This window comes from Camarhynchus parvulus, chromosome 4 (assembly GCF_901933205.1).
Source record: "Camarhynchus parvulus chromosome 4, STF_HiC, whole genome shotgun sequence".
NCBI lineage: Eukaryota > Metazoa > Chordata > Aves > Passeriformes > Thraupidae > Camarhynchus > Camarhynchus parvulus.
Genome location: NC_044574.1, coordinates 38,510,485 through 38,532,614, shown reverse-complemented (window position 1 = coordinate 38,532,614; position 22,130 = coordinate 38,510,485). Strand labels below are relative to the sequence as shown.

General features: G+C 35.6%; 1 protein-coding gene across 2 annotated transcripts in view; it reads right to left on the bottom strand.

Annotated features, from left to right (window-relative positions):
* The window catches only part of SPOCK3 (SPARC (osteonectin), cwcv and kazal like domains proteoglycan 3), a 158,531-nt gene that overhangs the window by 24,836 nt on the left and 111,565 nt on the right, over window positions 1–22,130 (bottom strand). For both annotated transcript variants that reach the window (XM_030947317.1, XM_030947319.1), the window contains exon 6: window positions 21,155–21,269. In XM_030947317.1, the coding sequence (XP_030803177.1) occupies window positions 21,155–21,269 (115 nt within the window). The remainder of the gene's footprint in view (window positions 1–21,154; window positions 21,270–22,130) is intronic.

The following is a 22,130-nucleotide window of genomic DNA, read 5'->3' as shown; positions in this document are numbered from 1 at the left end:
CCACAGCTGATGCTCATGTAACCCAATGCCCTTTGACAGCATTACCTGCCAGTCATGTACTATCACATGGCTGCACAGGAAATGCTGAGCACAGGCATTTAAACCTTCCTCTGAAAATACAGTAACCCTGGAACTGCCATCAGAACTCAATGCTGCCTTCAAAGACATTACCTACTATAGTAAGCTGGAACATTATAGCCCATGTAACTACTCAGTGACAGCATTCTACAAGTACCCTGCCATTCTGCAGAGGTTTTTTTTTTTTTTTAATTTAGCCCTTAGGAACTGATTACTTGGACTGAAAATTGCCACCTCCAGAGTAAGGGCTAGTACCCTTGTGGCTAACTCTAAATGTCTAAGACTTGTATGCAAGCGACTTACAATTCCTGCAATATAGAGCAGCACTTCTAGCTCTGTATCATCGGTCACAAATGGGAAGAGTAACATATGGCAAAAATAAATGTGCTAGCAAAACCCAATAAATTTGGCAGAAGGACAAAAATCCCTCCAAACCTGTAACTAAAGGATGGGACAGTCATTTCAGTCATCTTTTTACTATCCTGGAAGCACAGTTAGAACTGGTTTGGTTTTTTTTAAAAAAGGCTCTAAACTGAAAAAATTCATGCATATATTTGTCTTTCTATAAGCTGATATTTATCAGCCATCTGTTACCTCTAGAGCCAATGATTTTTGGAAGATAATACCTTGAAATTAACAAAAAAAAGCATTCTGATTTCCTTACTATTTAACTAAACATAATGAATTTTCTACTTTGGTTAGTCTATGTTATGAGATAATTAATACAAATTCTGCAGATACCATATCAGGGAGCTGCAGCTGCTTATTCTTACTGCCCCAAATTAATGTTCCATACAGACATTCTGCACATGATTAATGCTTCATAAAATGCAAAATGATTTCAATAAACTACATTTTCATAAAATAAATCTGATCTTTTTGTGTCCTCACAGTTTTTAAAGACTTCACATTTAAAAATAATAATAATTTCTGAGTGCAGGAAAAATACTAGTAACCACAACACACACAATTTACGTGCCAAGTTACTGTCTTCAACTTAAAATATGTGGACTTACAAAGACATTGCAATTAGGTAAGATAATACTGATTCTTTAGTCTCTCAGAAGTATCACAGACCTGTTGTGGAATTCGCTAATTTATTTTCTGGACAGTCGATGTATATGGCTTCCTTTACTAACTGCTGCTAACCTTTAGTGTTGGCTATCATTTCTCATTGTGCTCTGCTATTCCAAACTATTAATTTCTGAGGATGACAATGATGTTATTAATATCTAAATTACATAGTTATGAACACAGACAACAAAAGAAGATAGCAAAGAGATGTTCCACTGTAGTATGCTATATTCCAAGATAATTTTCAATTATTTCTGTATATTCAACTGAATCCAGTATTTTGCGTAATAAAAGATATGGGAAGTATCAAATAGGGACAGACCAAAAATTGTGTTAGTGGTGAAAGCTTTTAAGGAAACCATAACCCAAAGGTATGGTAATTTTCAAAATTCGGCTTTAAGGATTCCTGAAAGCACTGCACAGCTCTGGGACATAGTCTGGACATTTTCTTACCTTCAAGATCATGACTGACAGAGACCTGCAAAGACTTCTTGCATTTGACACACAATCCCTTGAAACATAGTAGACAAAGGTAAAAAGATCACTGAATAATGCTCTTTATAAAGAAAATATAAAAATATTATTTTACCGTTTGAATTAGGTATTTTCTGAAATCATAAATATTCTGTCCTGAAAAAAGCCTTTACAAGTGTATTAGATCAGGTAACCATGCAAAGAACCTAGAAGGGACTGATGGACCTTTCTTTCTGTTGTGATAGACAATTATTGCTCCTCATTTTGACTATCTACTGGTTTGCACCTTTTCTCTGCCATGGAAGGGCAGGAGAATTAAACAGTGGGCTGAAGAATCACCCTTTAATAGAAATTAACTACAATCTGCTCTGCAAGTGTCTGGCATAAAAGAATCTTACATCATATTGGATCCCACTGAAGTCTAACAGATCCGAGGCTGCATTGCAGCAATTTACTTTTTTCATATTTAGATTGTGATCTGATGCTTTAAACCACTTTGTATTTACTCTAACCATTTGCTTGTGTGTTTTTCTTGAATGTTTAGTCACTAACATTGCAGTCAATTTCATAAAATTGTTCATTAAAAGAACACAGTTGCCTGTAGACCTTTCAGAGAGGACCAAGAGGGAAGAATTACTCCAGTTTAGTTAATTATTTGTATCTTCCCTGAAGTAAGGCCAATAGAGGTAGAAAAACTTTTCTCTACTATTGAAGAAACCTACGACAGTTAATTCATTATATAGTAATGTAAAAGCAGGACTCAATTCCCCTGGCCCAGAACTAACAGCCAGTGAGATGCAAACTCTACTACACTACCACCACCTCAGTAAAATTAGAATGCTGGTTAAGTAAATGTAATCTGCAGCTGTGTCTCCACACAAATTCACTAATCAAAAGTGTAAGGAGAAATTCAGAAACTAACGAGTTTAAAAAAACATGGTTAGGGCACAAATACCCAAAATGTTTACAAATGCACATATGAAATATGTTAGCAAAGTGCAATTATGTTTTGCTAGTATATGCATTCCGTACTAAATGGATTGTTCATGAATGTATGATGTAGATCAGGGAATTTTTATAAGCTGTATATAAATATTCATACAGATAGGAATTTATTTAGCCTTGGTAATTTCTAATGTAGTTATTCCTGTATGTATTTTAAATCAAAAAATCTTGCATTACCAACAGTGATCCTCATATATGTTACAGAGAACTTTTAACACACAGAGTATGACTTAAATCAATATCAGACCCAAACCAGACACCATAAGGTATCAATCTTGGTATCATGGTATCATTCCAGAAAGTTCTTTCCCAGTCATAGTGTTTCTGCTGGCTACCTGCATGCAGTGCTGTCCGTGTGTCGACTTTCCAAGTACGGAAGTTTTCAAAAGGAGCTGCTCACAGAATGCACAAATGAGCACCATGGGTATGCAGAACCAAACAAAGCCCTCTTAAAATCCTTACCCCATTGATATCCATAGTAAAATTATTGCTGACTTCAGTACAACCAGAATTTCACCCTCAATTTGCTGCTGTCTAGACCAACTACTTGGTTCTTTGAAGAGGAAAGGAATGCTAACACTGATCAACACAGTGATGATTGTTTAAACAATTCTGTTGACATTTTTCACAATGAAAAATTACATTTATTAAAGTTTGAAATCTATTCAAAGAAAAAGATAACCTTTTTTGTTTAAAGAAATATGTCATTCTATTTTGAAAAAAATCTATACAAAAAACCTGTTGCATTTTAGACAAAATCCATATAATTAGAATGTACATTGTTTTTCCACATGGTGATTAAGAACCTTTCAAGGCAAAAAGAGTATGGGCAATTAGAGATGCCAGGTAGTAATCTATTCAGTTATAATTTCACTTGCTAATCATAAGCCATGAAAGGCATTTATACTAACTGGTTCTGCTGATTATGAGTACCGTTGCCTACAGCTGAAAAGAACTGCCAAGTATCATCAACTGTGAGCCTCTTCACCACTGCATCTGAGACTTCCAAACTACTGTACTAATAATGGCATCACTGTTTTGCACTGTTTACAAAATTTGTAGAAGTCTTTAAACTGTCAGTCACATCAGCAAGAGTCTGAAAATAACGCATCAGTACCTGAGTCTCAAAAGTGAAAACACAAAATCAGTACTACAACTATTTTAAGAAAAAATGAAATAGCTACTGATAATGGTTTTGAAGACATCCTAGTAAGAACAGTAAGAAACATTTATAGTGCAAAATTATGTCTATTTCTCGCATAGATTCTTCTGCTCTCTGTCAAAAGATTTTAACGTAATTTTCTAGCTGTTATTCCTTTTGTTACTGAAATTCAATTTCATGCATATTTCTCTTCTGCCCTTTTGGGCCGTGCTCTTAGAAGTATTTGGTATTTCTTTAAACACATCAATAACTACAGAGAAACATATCACAGGGATATCTGAATCTCAGTGGTCACACAAAAGCTCCTCATTTCTTCGACAGTAATCACCATTAAATCAACAGGGCACTACAGAGTCCTGCCAGATTATCCTATTCCATAGGGCCAGCTGCATCACTAGGCTATTTAGGTAGTTTTAAAAGATACAAGCCCTGACAGCCACCTGTGAATTCACTGTGGTCAAATCCCATGTTTTGTTACCACTGCACTGAGCTCAAAAATTTGTTGCTTTCCTGTCTACATGGCTCATTGACTCACTTCCATGATGTTGATATTGCTCCTCAATGATTTTCGGACAACAGAAAATTCACTTTTAGCAAGGCGAAACTGAAGCACAGCAAATGTGTGCAGAGATTACTGGACTGAACAGCAACCATCACCACCAAAAACTTACCTTGCAGTGTAACGGGTCCAAGTTTAAGAGTTTCTCCACAGCTCCTCTTACATTAAACAAACAGAAACCCTGTTTCCATTTAGTGAGAGTTTTGTCACTGATCTCAGTACCAGTTTTGCATTCAATGAAGATGAAAAACCTTTAATGCTACTGCAAAAAACCTCAAAACTTCCTCCTGGTTTACAGTTGTAATTAGAAGTCTATTGCTTGAATACCTGAACAGATTTGGGATCTTTACTTGCTGCTCTCTGCATGTATTAATTAATTAATTAATTGAAAGCACATTATCAACACAATTCTACTTTAAGAACCAACACTGCTATAATTTCTTAATATGCAATCAACTTACAGAGAAAAACCACTAGTTTCATTTTATACTGAATTCCTGATGGCTGAGAGAGTTGGGGCTGTTCAGCCCCTGGAGAAGAGATGGTTGTATGGAGAACTCATAGGAACCTTCCAAGAGAGGCTACAGGGAAGCTGGAGAGGGACTTTTCATCAGGAGCTGTAGTAATGGGAGAAGGAGTAATGCACATAAACTGAAAGAGAGGAAATTTAGGTTAAACATTAGGAAGAAATTATTTTCCATGAGGGTGAAGAGATGGAACTGTTCACCCAGGGAGGTTGTGGATGCTCCACCCTGAAGGGTTCAATGTCAAGGATAAGGATAAGGCCTTGAGCATCCTGCTCTCTTATAGCCTTTAGATACTGGAAGGCTGCTATAAGCTCTCCTCAGAGCCTTCTCTTCTCCAGGCTGAACAACTGCAGGTCTCAGCCCTTCTGAGCATCTTTGTGGTCCTCCTCTGGACCCACTCCAGCAGGTCCATGTCCTCCCAGAGCTGATGGCCATGACTAAATAAATTTTTTCAGGACATGATGCAGTAGAGTCAGCAGTTGCTTCTATGGTAGTTTAACGTTCCATATGAAAAAACTTCAATACAACTTCAACTAGTGTTTTGAAATCAGACAGTACCTTGAGCTGTGAAAAAATTTCTAAAAAAAAAAAATTTACATTGAACCCTAATATTTCCAAGTTGATAAGGGAAGTTACAATAAGAACAGACTCCCCACCAAACCCAAAGGCATTGAATTTGCAATTTAAAATGGTATCAAAACTGTTGTTTAAGCCTTAGAACAGCGAAATAAACCAAAAACTCATTAAAGCTTCAAACTTTGCAAAAAACTGACTTTCTTGTACAGGCTGAGAAGAACAAAATATATAAAAATCATATAAAAGAATTTGGTTTTATTACCCACGTACTAGAAATTAAATTTGTGAATTTTGCTGTTTGTGCTTCAAGGTATGTTATACTGCATTTGGGATAAATTTATTAAACAAGCAAGTGGGCAGACTCCTAAATAGAATCATAACTTAGCAACCAAATTAAAATAATTCCTGTTCTCTTAGAAGAGTATTTCACTTGGAAGGGACCTACAACGGTCCAGCTGCCTAACCAGTTCAGGGCTGACCATAACCTAACACATGTTATTAAAGGCATTGTCCAAAATGCCTCTTAAACACCAACAGGATCATCGACCACCTCTCTAGGAAGGTTGTCCCAGTGTTTGGCCACTTTCTCAGTAACAAAATGCTTCCAAACATCTAGTCTAACCCTCCTGTGGCACAGCTCTGAAGCATTCGCATGTGTCTTATCACTGGATACCAGGGAGAAGAGCTCAGCACCTCCCTCTCCACCTCCTCAGGGAGCTGTAGAGACCCATGAAGTCACCCTTCAGCTTCCTTCTCTCCAAACTTGACAAGCCTGAAATTCTCATCCTTTCCTCACAGTACATTGTTTCTGTCCCTGTCACCAGCTTTGTTTCCTTCCTCTGGAGGCATCCAAGGACCATCCCATTCTTCTTGACATGTGGGGCCCAGAACTGCAGACACCACTTAGGCCCCCCAAGGCTGAATGCAGTGGGACAGTCACCTGTGTTGGTTTTCTGCTCTTGCTGTTCTTGATGCACCCCAGGATGAGGTTTTGCCCTCTGGGTTCCAGGGCACACCCTGCTGACCCACACTGAGCTGCTGCTGACCAGCACCCCCAGATCCCTCCTGGCAGGGCTGCTCTCCAGCCACTCCTCTCCCAGTTTAGGGTTGTACCCAGCAGTACTCAGTAATACTGTTTATTTCCATATGAGTCACCATGAGGGAGCTGTTACCAAATAGTATCAAGGTACATCACCCACTGAACTCAAAACCACTCCTGCTACCACTATGACACTGCTGTGTAAAACATCTGATGTAAACAAACAGCTGACCAAAATAAATTAAATGAATACCAAATGTCCAGTCACTGCCTAAAGTCCAAAAATGCTCGAGTGTTAGGTAAGTCTCTTAGAAGAAATTAATAAACAAGAAAAGGGAAACCATGAAAATTTCAGCACACTGATATCAATCACCTGTGAGGAAGATGCAGGCAACAGCTCCTCTGATTATTCAGTCACTCAACAGTGATGACAGAAGAAACCTCCTGAGGATATAGGCAGTAGTAATGGCCCACAGGGGAGCAATTCACACAAACTCTCCAAAATCCCCCTGAAAGGTAGTCAGCTAGGTATATTAGGTATCTAGATTTTATTTATTTCTTATTTACTAGAAACACACACAAAATAGGTCAGCTCATCAGCAGAAGATAGGAACATACATAAATATATGGCTGAATAAACATAAAAAATAGTGAGGTTTCTCCTCTCTTCTATCTAGACAAGGCAGCCAAGCACCTGCCTGGTGGGCACAAAACTATGATCCTGAGCCAAATATATAAGTAAAGAATAATCATCTCCTTGCTATTCACATTTTCCTTTTTCACCTTCTTCCCCCTTTCTAGGCTGTTTCTTTCTTTAGTTCCTCACATTCTGAAGTGTCAAGAGCTAATGAACAACACATTATTTATATTTCACTGTACACCACATAATCAAGGTGTCCCATTTACTTTGGTGTCGAAAAGTTTCCTGTGAAATGAAGTATTTGTTACTCAACACATATTTCTGTAACAAAACATCTTTTATCATTATCATACTGTTACTGAATGAATTTTTTTTCCTGGAGAAAATCATAGATATTAATTTTTTGAAAAATACTACAATGTAAAACTTTTTTTTCCAGAAAGGTAAGATGCTGAACATTTTAATCTAAATTAATTGATTGATATTTATCTAATAGCAATGCAGATATGTGTAATTTTTGAGTCCACATACAACCCTTTTCTCTTGTAGCATTGAAAGAAGTAATTGTCTTCAGGAAAATGTCCATTTTTTATAAGGCCTGATATTACACAGATAAAGTAAATTCAAAGTTTTAAAAAATAAAATAATGCAGGCTAACACTGAGACACTGGCAGCAAAAAATAAGACCTCTGTAAAGACTGCCAGAGGTAGATATACTTTGTTTTCACAGTTACTGTTTGGCTTCCATTGCAAAAGAAATTCCTTGTCACTCAAAACAACACTAATAAGCATTTATAATGCTTGATAAGACTGTATATTCCATTTTGATTTATGCAACAGAAATACCCATGTCCATATGATACACTAAAACAAACTGCTCAATCACACAGGAAAAGAGTTCCCACATTTCAATTTTTTAGAATGCTGTTCTTCATTTACCCAAAAGTCTGGACATCAAAAGGAAACTCAGATTTATAATAGGACAAGAGCAGAAGTTCTGACCAGACCATTTGGTGTTCAGCTCTCCCAGAAGAGTGTACCACACAAGTTTCAAGTCGTTAGCTGCAAGCCTCCAGGACAGCCCAGATTCACAGCATGTGCAGTGCAGGCAGTCTGCACATATGGACTGCTTGTTTGCCTGGTGCTTAACAAACGCATGCCAGCACCATCAATCGGTCTGCAAACACCTTCTTAATGGATAATATGCATTTCTATTTCCATTATGGAAGTCCTTAAACCACAAAAGAGGCATTCTTCCAGTCTGAACACATCTTGCTTTGAAGGTAGAGCAATAGAAAAATAAGGAATAGTAGATTGTGCAATTATTCCATGACCTCTGTGGTAATGAAATTCAGTACAATTTTATTATGCTGGGTATAGTTAGCTTGCTTCTACATATAAATATATATATAGCTAGGAATTTAAAAATTACTTCCAAGGCTTCTTGTGTCCTTTGTCCAAATGTCAGGAATAAATCATTAGCCATTAGAATGCTTATTTCAGATAGAATTGAATGTTACATCACGGTGCCTGAAGCAGATGGAAAGCAAAGGCTGTTTTGCAGGCTTTATGATTTGCAAACATTTTTCATGAGTTCATGTTCTGTAAAAAATATGTCGGGTTTCCAGACTTCTACTACTGGTCATAGTTTTTATCTTGTACATTATTATGTTACCCTACAAAAAACCACATTCAGTTCTATAGGATAATTTCAAGGTGCTTCATATATATATAAAATATTATATACATATATATATGAAGTATTACAACATCCACATTGTATGTGCATGTAGGGAAATAATATTTTTTCCTAAGAAATTTCTCTTAGAAATTTAGCATATAAATCTAGAATCACTGTAAATTGCACACGGTTAGCTAGGAAATTTATGGATTTACATCATCACTTTAGAAAGAATTTTTTATGATAAATATATTTTGAGCTATAAATCACATTTTCTTGACTATATTTCATGCTATATGTTAAGTTACATATTTCTCAACTCACTCCCTCAAATGCATGAGATCAGACTTCATTTCTTTCTCTATATTCTGCCTAAGAAAGAAAAACATGCATTTGCACACAAAGCAAGTGTAGTATTCCTTAATATAAATACATGCGTTATAGTTCTCAGACCATTTAATTTTTTTTCTCTTTAACAGGTATTCACAGCTAACCAAAACTGTCTCTCTAACTGCCACTGAAAGTGACAAAACCACTCATGAGTTTCTATTATGATAGACAATTTTGGTTAGCTAATTATAATGTGGACCTTTACATTTTACATTTTGTGCATCAAAAGAATTTCATATGATGAAATGTCGAAAGCACTTGGACCATTTTCTCTGGAGAAGAAAACAATGGGATCTTATAAATGTGAATAAATACCTGGAGGGTGGGCATAAAACCAGAAACAGGCTCTTTTCAATGGTTCCCAGTGACAGGACAAGAAGCAATGGGCACAAAGTGAAACAGGAGGTTTCTGCTAACATGAGAAAAGAGTTTGCTGTGAGAGAGACTGAGTTTTACAGAGAGGTTGTAGAGGCTCCATTCTCAGAGACATTTAAAAGTTGTCCCAGCAACCTCTCAACCTTGAGCAACTTCTTGGTCTTGACCAACTTCTTCTAGGTGGCCCTTCTTGAGCAGGGGGGTGGAGCAAGAGCATCTCCAGAAGTCACTTTCAAACTCAACCATTCTGCTAGTCTGTGATTCTGCAATACTGGTGTGTAGCTGGGTAAAAGTTTGGTAGCAGGAGTATTTTACTGATAATTTCAAACACCTCAAAAAAAATCAATTCAAGCGATGGTATAATTTAATTCTTCATTTACTAGAATTTTATTCAGATTCTCTGTGCTAGTTGCACAGATTATTTTGGGAAAAAAATTATATTCCTTTCTTGCTCCTTTTACACTAAGCAAAGTTTTCTACCTCTAAGCTTATTTCTATATTTGTTTCAGGTTTTGAGAAGAGAAATAGAGCAAATCAAAATCCTGATCCCTTTGTCATATCAAAGTCTGATCTTACAAAACAACTGATTTTAAATTTCTCCCAATACAGTGGAGGAATTTAGAAATAAGTTTTATAAGTAAAAAGGAAAAATCTTATGAAACTGGATATCACTTATGCAAAAAACTGAATTAATTTCAAATAAACTAAAATAGCAAATGAAACAATTGAAGATAAATGGATAACTAACTGCTTATCATTCGCTCTAACTCTCCTACCCTAACTTACAAGGACCAATACCTTAGACTTAACACTTGCAAAGTGAAGTGTTACATGGTATGTGCATAAATAGTACCAAGTACTATTGGTACTAGAGAGAGGGGGGGAAAAGACAAAGGAAACAGTAATATATGGCTCCTCAATGCAAGAAAATTAGGATGTGCTCTGGAAAGGGAATATACTTCAGCTAAAAAGCTGAATTACTGTATTTACTCTGTACTGAGGCTACATTCCTGCCATTGCTGAGAACCTCTTTCAAGAAGCTAAAGAAATCAGTTCCCTGGCATCACTTACTGACATCAATGAGCTTCTGACAGCCCCCCATGCAATGCAGAAGAAACATCCTGACAGACTGGCATCTTACATGACGAGATTCATGCTGCCCACAAATGAACACTACAGAGGGGCAGGCTGCTAATCCTCACTGCCAGTGAGAGCTCTCACTAATAATTAAAAGACCATCTGGATGAACTGTGGACATGGGAAATCAGTGCTTGCATTACAAAACCTACCTTTAGCTCTAGTCAATGAAATTCTAGAAACATCAAGAAATAAACACATGTGCACAATAACCTTGTGAATAACTGCATTAATCTCTAGTTTTCCTTTCCTGAGCAGAAATTGTCACAGATGCTCGTCTCTGACACTTGTCTGCATCCTTTAACCTTGACACACTATATACTGTTGGCTATTGTCAGCTTTTCACTCAGAAAAAAACACTTTAAAACTATCAATTAGTAACGTTTAAAGTTGGTGGACAACGCTTCTAAATTATTTCAATCTGTAGTGATTTTCTTTTAAACTTGCTTTCCTAATGTTATGTATCCTATTTTCTATAAAGTCTAGTTATGATCCAGTGCTCATTTAAAAGGTCAGAAACATCCCAACTGACTTGGATATGCTTTTACAAACTCTCTTTTTTTCTCTTTAATAGATTTAAACAGGGTGAAACACAAAGCCAGAGAGTATTACTATTTTCATTGCTTTCTGAGCCGCAGCAGTATTTTGTTCTCTTTGCTAAAACTATAAACTCTCTTTCTATTCCTTTTCTGAAGCTCAACCTTTAGAAAGAAGGTAACTACATAATACCAGCGATTTAGTGACCTCTATCTTTGACGTATCTTTTAATCCTCTTAAACTGTATATACAGAAATACTACAGAAATACCGCTTCAACCACTGACCTGAAAAGAAAACTAGAAAAAAACCCAAGATTCCTAAGAGACATAGTAAACTTTCTTAAAACCTTCAACCACACCTGAATTTGAGACAAACAGAACAAAACTGTCTTAATTACTTGCTTTCTACTTACACAGACTTTATTACTCTCTTTTTAAATGTTCTGTACTCTACTACTCTTCTCAGCATTCTAAGAAACTTCGACTAAAAAGAGGAAAAAAAAAAGCAAAAATATTGACAGGAATTCTTAATCAATCAGGAAGATTAATCAATCCAGCATTTCTTATCACTTGTACTATTAGAAATGGTAAATAGAAGATTTTTTTGCTCTTTTGTTTCATACCTCTCTACTAGTAAAGACATACCTCTGTACTAGTAAATCTCAATATAAAGCCAGTTAATTTTAGAGAGTAGTTATGTTTTAAAGGTGCTACCATACTAATGAGCCAAAGCTTAACAAGTGGATAAAACTGAACAAGTGCTGATGCCTGCATGTGAGGTGGCTGTAGCACTTGATGTCGCAGTATCAGCAGAACAGTTAAAACAGACGCCACAGCTAATTTCATGGATCATGGTGCCTTCAGGAAAGAAGTTGGGTTTCTCATTTTCCATGAAAACTTTAATGTTTTACTTAGAGAATTTCTGATATGTAAAGTAATATGCATCTGTGATATAAAATAAAGATATCAAGAAAAAATAAAATTAGTATTGTATTTTGTGATGCAGACAAAAAAGCAATACAGTTGGGTAATTACTATACTTTGAGGCACAAACCATTGATCTAATAATTTTATTAATACATGTTTTCATAATGCTGATTCATCAAGAATATAAAATAAATCTGAATTTTAAAATACAAAACCTGCCTTCTCGGCAGCAAAAACATTCAAGATGTGAAAATGTAACACTTGAAATAGATTTAGATCGTGCTGACACTAGTACATATTCTTACCAAGACTCAGAATAAAGCTGTAGTAACCTACATAAACACTCAAAGGTAGCTCTTCAGCATGCAAAATAAGAACAGGGTGGGGGTTTCAAAATACATCTTTCCCTTGCTTAAAGACACTCAGGAGCATGCAAAAATTGTCCTGCAGAGTAATTGTTAAACAACTTTCTTCAAATACTGTTAATTTTTTTTCTAACACTGCATCATCATTTCAAACTTTTAGAAATTATCACAGCTAGAATGAGTGGTGTGAACATGGCCTAGGTGTCATCATACCTTCAATGCACAGACAGACATTTTCAGAGCATCAGTGAATACACACAACCACAGTAAAATGTTCAGTAGTGCCTCAAAAGTTTACACCAACCAAGAGAACAATGGTTCTCAACTGGGAAAGAATGGTCAAGCATTTATGCAAGAAAAGCAAACATGAAACAGTAAATCAATTCTGTTCTTCTGTCTGTATGCTCAGGAGGGGTGAGAAAGATGTTTTTTTAGAGAAAACTTCTACTTTTATGTGTAAGAACTGATTGTATATTTACTATTGAAGGAAAGATAGTAAGTAAGGATATGCTGGTACCCAAGTAAACTTTTTCCCCTGAATAATATATTACTGGAATATTTGCTTAAAATTAGCTCAAGTAGAAACTAGTTACCGCAAGAGAGGTCAGCTTCAAAGAATAAATGAGATGCAACATGAATGTTAAAAAAATAAAAATTGTAAGGGCTACCACATCACCAGGATATTAATGAATTTCTGTCAATTTCAGTGTAGCAGCTGTAGAAACATCAGCAATACCTGTCGAAGACAGACATTCCAATCCCTGTCCTCTAAAGGCCTTTGATATTTTAAAGAAAATACTAAAAAAATTCTGGCAGCTATTAAAACAGTCACTTCAGAAAAAGTGATACTGCAACTATTTAACAGGGAGCACAGATAGCACATTTGAAATACTAGAGTAAATGGGATATTGAAGTACTAAAGACTCAATTAATATTATTGAGAAGTGGTTGCCAAGAGGTTATCACATGTTCTTTAAATACCATTCAGCTTCCATCCTACTTGAAGAGGACTTCATGAATCTTATTGCTCCACCTTCAGAACACTACTGAACCATCATCAGTCCATTCCTGAGCTTCCTAAGGATCTCAAGCAGCTTCACTGTCAATAAACTGACATACTTACAGAAAAAATAATTCAGAATTAGGTTATGTAATTAGCACCACATGTTTTATCTTCAAAAAATAAGAAGGAGGCGCAAATTAAATAATTTAAAGTAATTACCTGATTTACAAAAACACCTGATTTTTCTAGCAGTTATCTTCCACTGTTGAGTAAGGAAAGACTTTTAAGTATTACTGCATATTGATGGTATAAAAATAGTATCAGTAAAAAAATATTACCAACACATCAGTAAATGAGACACAAACATAAAGGCATCCTTAGCTTATTTGTACATTGCATGAACAGAAAAACGATCCAGATGCTTAACATATGATCAGCATCTCTTTGGTTATTTGTTCTCAATACAACTACTGTGACACACTTGTAAAGCCTTTAATGTACCATAAGATTGGCAAGGCCCCTTCATTTACATAATTAGAGCAATTATAGCCATAATAATCGAATGCAGCACCATTTTAATGGTCTGGACTATATGTAGGCTTCTGCTTTATAATCCATTGAAGCTGGTTGGTGAAGTGCAAAAGAAAATAATGAATATATCCTAAAAAGCATGCTCTCATGACTAACTATAATAGAGTTTGTTGTGCAACACAGACTAAACTTTCCAAATAATTTGCATGCTTTGGGGATTCTAGAACTGAATTTGTTCATTAATTGTTTCAAGATCTAAGTTAGCATTAATGATTATAAAACCTAAAATGAAAACAGCATTAATTCTTTTCTTTCATCATAACAGCTTGCCTGTCTTAAAATTGCAGGAACACACACAAAAGCACAGGCTGATACGTTGCAGATAACTTTTTTGCCTCGAAAGGCATATTCACGATTGGGTTCAATGGGGCTTCCCCTCCTACTAAAACACAAGGGGAAAGGAAGTAAAGAAATCAATCAAGCTAATCAAAATTTTCATAATAAATCATTTTAAAGCAACCTCCTCTAGAACAATCTTTTCCCCTGTGAAAAGTATATTAATACTTCATAAGAATTCAACTCTGAATGACTGATTACTCATCTTGTGCATAATGAGTCTTTACCTAAAAAGAACACTGTATAAATGGCCCTGAGTGTTGGAACAACCCCACAGAAATCAAGGATTACAGAAAAAGCAATGTATTCTAAGTAATCACCCCATGTGTATAAGCTCACTCCCACAGAGTGAACCTGCTGGCTTTGGGATGGAGCTGGGGAGTTCAACCTGAATTGCTCCCTGCACACAGGATGGACAAGGAGTGCCATGCTGTGCCCAGCTCTTCAAACATGCACACCTGTGAATTGTTGCAAAGATTATTATTCTGCTACCTCAGACATAACCCATCATTTATAAAATATCTAGTAAAGCTCTAAAATCTAGTAAAACAATAGCACTTCTTTTTAAAGATCAAGTAAAAAATGGTCTATCACTCACCTTATATACCACAGAGAAAAAAAAGGATATTCTTAATGAATTAGGCTGACCAAATATCAAAGCATAAAAATCCACAATGCATCAATTTTCACTTGATCTTCAAATAACCTTAAATTATACATAAGGTACACTTACATCTCACTGTTACTGTAAATATATGTAACAAAGTAAAAAAGGTGAAAAACAGTAGCTTGGATGTTTGGATAAATACAGGTTTAAGATGAAAAACATTGAGATTGAAAAGTAAAAACTATGTATTCTAGTAAAAAAGGCAATAAAAGAAAAATGAACATTTACTTTTAAGTCAATACCTTCTGAAGAACTACAATGTATATACAATAATACATTTTAGTTTCATAGCACTTTTAAAATCAAAAGATTTCAGAAACAATAATAAAAGAGTGTTCAGAAACATCAGTAGAGTAAGAAGGTTTACCTATGGATAATGTATTTTCCTCTAACAAGGAAACTGAGTCACAATGTTATAGCCAATTTACATTTAAGTCAATAGCATGATTCATGCTGATGCCAGCAGTAAAAGCAAGAGCAGAAATATTTGCCCAGATTCTGTTTTTGTTGTGAGCCCACAATGACACCAACCTCAAGCAGTGTAGATCAGTACAGATAAGACAAACTCCTGGATTTGAGTGCTTCTACTGATACCACTCATCATTATGCTCTGGCATTTCAGGCCTTATCTTAAGAATATATAGTGAGAGATTAGCAAAATTTATGAAAAATAATGAAATTTATGAAAATTCAACTAAAAAAGCGTAGAGAATTTATTTTATTGTTGCATTTTATAGAACTGTAGTAGGAATTACATAAAAAAACCTTACTGAATATAAATATATGGCTAAGAAGAACAGTAAACTAGAAAGCTGACAATTGCCCAGTGCAAATTTAACCCACATATAATAAATGTTGCTACCACTTATACTCCCAGACTACCAAGACCACCTCCTGCCATATATTGTGCATATTCCTCTGAGAGAGACAGTCAACTGAGAGCAGCTTGCCCATGATGACAACCAGCACTTTTCCCTTTGTGTTTCTTTTTATAGGCTGGTCACTTAATTTTCTGTAACAAACATGAGAGTGTGAAATTAAATGTTACAATTAGATCTTTTAAAAAAACTTTTAAAACACACTACTATATTTGTAAATAAAGGTCAAACAGCAATATAACACAACAGGTCACTGATAATAATATCAGGCCTAATTGGCCCAGAACATGTTGGTTTGAAAATGGATTTTTATTCTATTGATGTCCTGTAGTTACCTTTTCAAAAGAGAAATAGGGGATTACAAAACAGCAGTATCTGTCATTGAAAGGCAGAAATACAAAGAAGAGATTAAGGAGTTAACTCAAGTGGTAATTTTGGTCCTCAATCTCTTTATTTGTGAAGTCTGGAAAACAGTCAGCATTCTCTCTGAATGTAAACAAAACAAAAGCTCCTTTTGGCTTCTATACCTGTCCTGTATGAAGAGTAGTAGAGGTCATGTATTGAAAAGACGATGCTATGCAAATTAAATCAGAGGATTTGGGAGAGCGCTGCTTGGTTGTTTGTCCCTCTATTTGTTTTTCAAGCACTGATGCACACAGAACAAACCAGTATCCACAGTGTCTTTAATCCTACTGTTATTTATCCCCATCTCTACAAAGCAATTAACAATTTGGCAGTATTCAGTATAAAATAGGATGCAGCTGAGAGGGCAGTCATATTCTGTGATTAAAGTCTTTCAGACTGAAAATACTTTGAGCATGCAATGTTGCCTTTTCACCTCCTTCTGGCAAAAGCTTAAGAGTCAAAGCGTATGACATTTGTAAGAGCTTCCTTGTTACCTACATAGTGCTCCTCAGATGTTCAAAGAAAGAGAAGCTCTTTTTTTTCTTCCATGAATATAAGCCTAAATCTCTTATTTTAGTGAAAATATCAAGTGAGCTCTTATCAGAGGATTTATTAGAGATTAACTCAAAAATTATTGAGACTGAATTCTTCTATTTCAATAGCTAATAAAAATGCATATTCAGTATTTTACCAACAATGATACAGCTTTTTGCCATTTAAACTGCAGGGCCTTCAATTGGCCCTGAGCTTTTGGGTGTGACTGCATGTCCCAGCTGAATCTTGACTCTATGTCAGGGCAGAAACACACCCTTATTTCTATGATGAAGGTATCCAAAGACATAATTGAGAAGGATGCTGTACTACACATCAGCCAAATCTTTGAAATAGACTGTCTGGGAGAACAGGATCCTGGGCATGTCGCAGCACACTTTTGTCAGAATGTTAGTGCAGCTTGACAGGGAAAAAAAGCACCCTATCAAGATTTTTAATTTTAAAAATAACTAAACTTTCCCAATGTATGCACTTTGGAGTATAGCAAATTTGAGATAACTGACAATGGATGCTTTTTTCAGATACCTTTGAAGGTCTTTAACCATATCTAACAGCTGTCAGCCATACACTTATCTGCTGACAAAATTTCTGCAGAAGTGCCTGTGGTCTTCAATGACCACACCTTGCATCATGTGCATTTTTTCTTACCCATCAGACTGAAGAGAAGGACAAGCAAGGGACAGGGCTCACTACATCTCAGAGCAAAAGAACGTGATCCTATTTGAAAGAAAAAGTTGTGCCCAGACACTGCCAAGGGGACAAAAAACGCCTCAGTTTTGTAAAAATGTGCAGTGCATAGAATCCTTCTGAGCTTCTGGTTCTGCATAAGTACTGAAAAAAGCCTCAAAAGTCCTTAGGAAAATCAAGATCTTCAGATTCTCACTCAATGAAATCCTTTCATTCAAAGCTGTGCAACTCAGTATGACCTGAGTACCACAAATCCTGGCACATGCTTGAAAAGGAGATTGGGGCAGGAGCAGGACACGAGGCAACGGCTAGGCTCGGAAAACAAGATGCTTCCTCAAGTGTCTCTTTAACACCTCTGTCACAAGTGCTACTGCTTCCCATCCATTCTGCTTTACCTTCTGTTCTCATTGTGCTTCTACACAACTTGCAAAGCCCTCCCTCTCTTCTGTACTCCCCATATTCATCTACTTCTAACTTTGTGTTCCTCTAATACTGCCTCTAATGCTCTGCAGATGTCCCTCTCTCATTTGTAACCTAAGTTTGTATTTTCTGTCTCTTTTTAAAAACTACTGGAGTACCTATTGTAGTTTATAGTTTATATGATACCCATTGTTTTATCTAAATTACAATCAAAACAAAGATGGTAAATATTTTTATTTTATTGTGGCTTTTGGGGGGTTTTTTGTTGGTTTTTTTTTGTTTGGTTGGTTGGTTTTTTGGGGGCTTTGAGTTTATTTTTTGCTTTTGCTTAAACCTTTTGTTTTTCTTAACAACTTACACTCTAGATCCAAATCAAGTTCTTAGCCCTTTCATTTATGGATTTAACTTAAGAGACCCCGAGCATTAACTGGGTTCAATGTTTCTAAAGGTATCACAAAAATGAGACAGCCTTCACAAAAGCTTGGATCCCCTCACCTGCCTTGTGCATTCATCAGAGATAAGGATTAAATTAGTTCACTTCCAACTAAAAGGACTCCATGATTTCATTACTAAGTTCATATACATTCTAAGAAGAAACCCTGTTTTTCTGAATAGTGGTTTAATTTTGTTTCCCAAAGGAGTATAGGGATCCACACCAAGGCTATTTTGGGAAAGTTCATAGACGTAGTATGCTCTCCAAATACACCCAAAAAATCAGCAATTTCAATCAGAAAAGATGAACAATTGTCCCAGACAGACTAGGTAAGGGATATATTTTAGGAAACTCTTACTTATCCGTGAAAAAGGAACAGTAACCTTACTTTGCCTGTTTGGCTCCATCAAATTTGTAAGCAACTGACATAGGTGTACACAGCTTAGAATCATAGAAATATAGCAATATTTAGTTTGGAAAATATCTCCAAGATCATCAAGTCCAACCACAACAACACTTTACAGAGTTCCATTTAAAGACAAAAATTGTATTCTTGTAACTGTTCTTAGAAGAATTTCTGCTGTAAGAAACTTTGTATTCTGTCACAATAAAAGCTGAAATTTCACTAATGATGCTCAGTTTGTTTTCGTGTTTCTCAATTTTCCTGGCTTTTGGCTTTGTAAAGAAAATATATTAACAAATTTCATAGAATTTGGAAAAGCCCTCTGCTTTGCTTGCTCCAACAATCTGTCAGGACAGGATTAGCGTTAATTCCTGTACCCATGAGACCTTTTCTCCTTCCCTTTTACATAACTAGGCACAAGTAATCTTGACTCCCTGGCAACTTAAATCATCAAGAAGATTACTTTTTTAAAAATTCCAATTTTTGAAGCGGAAAAAAAAAAAGGTCTCTGGTTTTTTTTTCACTGTTTTAGCACAGGAATATGAAAAATTAAATATGTTTGAAGGAATACACACAAAAGACAATGGCATCAGGTGAAACAGCTTCCAGCAGAGAGAATGCTGATCTTATTTTGGTAAAAACTAAGGGCAATGATAGCATACTGAAAGAAAAACACTGGAGAATGGTAGGCCTACTACTCACAAAGATGCTTTTTTTGCCTCATTATCTTAATTTCACTTCATGCCCACTGTTAAGCAACTATTCCCATATCCATCCTGTAGATACAGAAATTATTGCTAGAGGATGCTGCAGCCACATTAAGGTTATACTCACTGTATATCTTATCAAAGGGGCCACAGTAGCCACACGATGCTGGGTCTTCCAGTACTTTTCATTTTGTTTAACAATGCAAGAAGATGACATATTTATTTATTTATTTTCAAGGTACTACATAAAATTGTAAATTAATGCTTTAAAAAATGTCAAGACTATCATTTTGCAGAGGGGTTCCAGCACAAGGAGTATTTAATTACATATATTCAATTAATACTTAATTACACAATCAATTATATTGCCAAAGATGAAAAAAGGGACCTACAGAAGTGTTTCAGAGCAGTTTTTTAATTTATTTGTATGCCTGCACAGAGTTTAATCTTTATAGTGGTCATCTTCATTCATTGTTAAAAGAACATAAATTTGTTTTTTAAACTAGAAAAAAAATATAGTTTTGGCAGTAGCTACAGCTTGTAATGGAAAGTAAGACTATCCTGCACAATAAATCTGGAATAGTGCTTCAAATAATGAAATATGAGCATTAATGCAGGAATGCAATATTTGTTTCTTTTATTGTCATAAGGTTACTACAGGAAAAAACCATCATCCTTAAAAATTATTTTTCTGTTTATGCAATGTATTTTACTCATCAAAAGTGTTACTATAAAGACAGAAGAAAAAGATGCATCTAACACAGATCAGTCTAAAGAAATTTAAAAAATGCAGACCTCCAATCATGATTTCCTTGACAGATTCAGGTCCATGGTAGCCTAAAACCTCATGACCACTCTCTACTCAGAAGCACCAAAGACAGTATCATGTTTTGATTAACAACCACCTTCCATAATCACCTGGGAGCCACTGAAATACAAATGTGCTCAGCCACCATTTTTCCTCTCCAGTTTGTTCCAGCTGCACCTAAAATCCCTAAGAATCACTGCAAAGCAACTTCATTTTCTAGCACCATAGTCTCATTCGTGGGCCAAAAGGAAAGCTGATTTACTCCTATCAAGCACTTTTCAAATGAACTTGCTTACATAATACAGCCATTTCTAACAGTTCTACGGCTCAACTGCTTGCTCCTAGGACCAGCCACAAGGACTTCTAAGTTTCCTTCCTTTCTACCACACTGTTTTCTTGAATATTCAACTGAAAACACTGAGAAGCAAGGAATTAATTTATTGTCTTAGAAGCATCTCAAGGAGTATTAAATAGAAAATGGAAAAAAAAAGAAAAAAAGAACAGCAGTAACTCATACTACAACAGCTCATTTGAAAAATACCATGGTATTTTACTATAGGTACAATTTCAAAACCCTTGGCAAAGAAACAGTCTTAAAGAAAATACACCTGGTTTTATTCAAGAATAATGAGTATTTTTCTGATAACTGTAATATTCCGTGCAAAATCTTCCTTCCTCTGGAGTATTAAAAATATTACACAAATTACCATCACTCACCTCTCCTGTCATTTCTGCCTGCATTTGTGGATTTGTCAGAAGGGCAAGGGCAACGTCCTTCACATTTCACTGAAATTTGTTTTCCTGAGACACAGGCTTGATAGTCTAATTTGCACTGTAGGGAGACAGAATGACTATCATTAACATAAACATATCTTATTAAAAAAATATAAACTTCTAAGAAATTTGAAACAATCTCTCATGAAATGCTAAAATCTTTGCATATAGGTGAGAAGAAAAGTCTTCTGCAGTATATACTACTTTTGTAACAAAAATTAGATTCAAGACAGGTACAAAGTTTTTGGTTCCTAGACTAGCTACAGTCATAGACTCAATTCAAGCATGAAAGCACTTGTGGTGTGAGACTGATTTGAATATCCATGCTAAATGGAAGCAGACTGCATTGGTTTTATCTGTATTCAACGAGCAAATAAACACAGCAACAATATTCATTATTGATAGGAAGCAAAAAACAGTCAATTTTCATAGAATTTATCACTGAATTTCTATCTTTAAGAAGACAGTGTTGTGGTAAAAAAGCATTAATGAATAAAACAAAAAGCTGTACCTAATATAATTCTGCATAGTGACTATCTTTTCTGATACAGGAACAGATTCATTTGTGAGGTTTTGATCTGTACACTCACAGCTCCAACCCAGAAACCATATAAAAGTTAACTATATCTGAGAAAAAAAATTGTTGTCTCAAGCGTATAGAAATAATATAGTTAAAAAACACATACAATAGTATCATTGTAAACATTGTCACTCTTACTTTTTCTTCCAATAAAACGGTTTTTTGCATAGAGATTTTTCTCTGGGATGTTTTGTCAATGTATTATCAGGAAAAACATAAACAAGAAACGAAGAGGAGGAAAACATCTACAAAGAGCTTTTTTCCAAAGCAGAAGAAGAAAGATTGTTATGGAGAACACTTCATCCTTGAACAAAAGATGCCAGATGTCTCATTAAATAG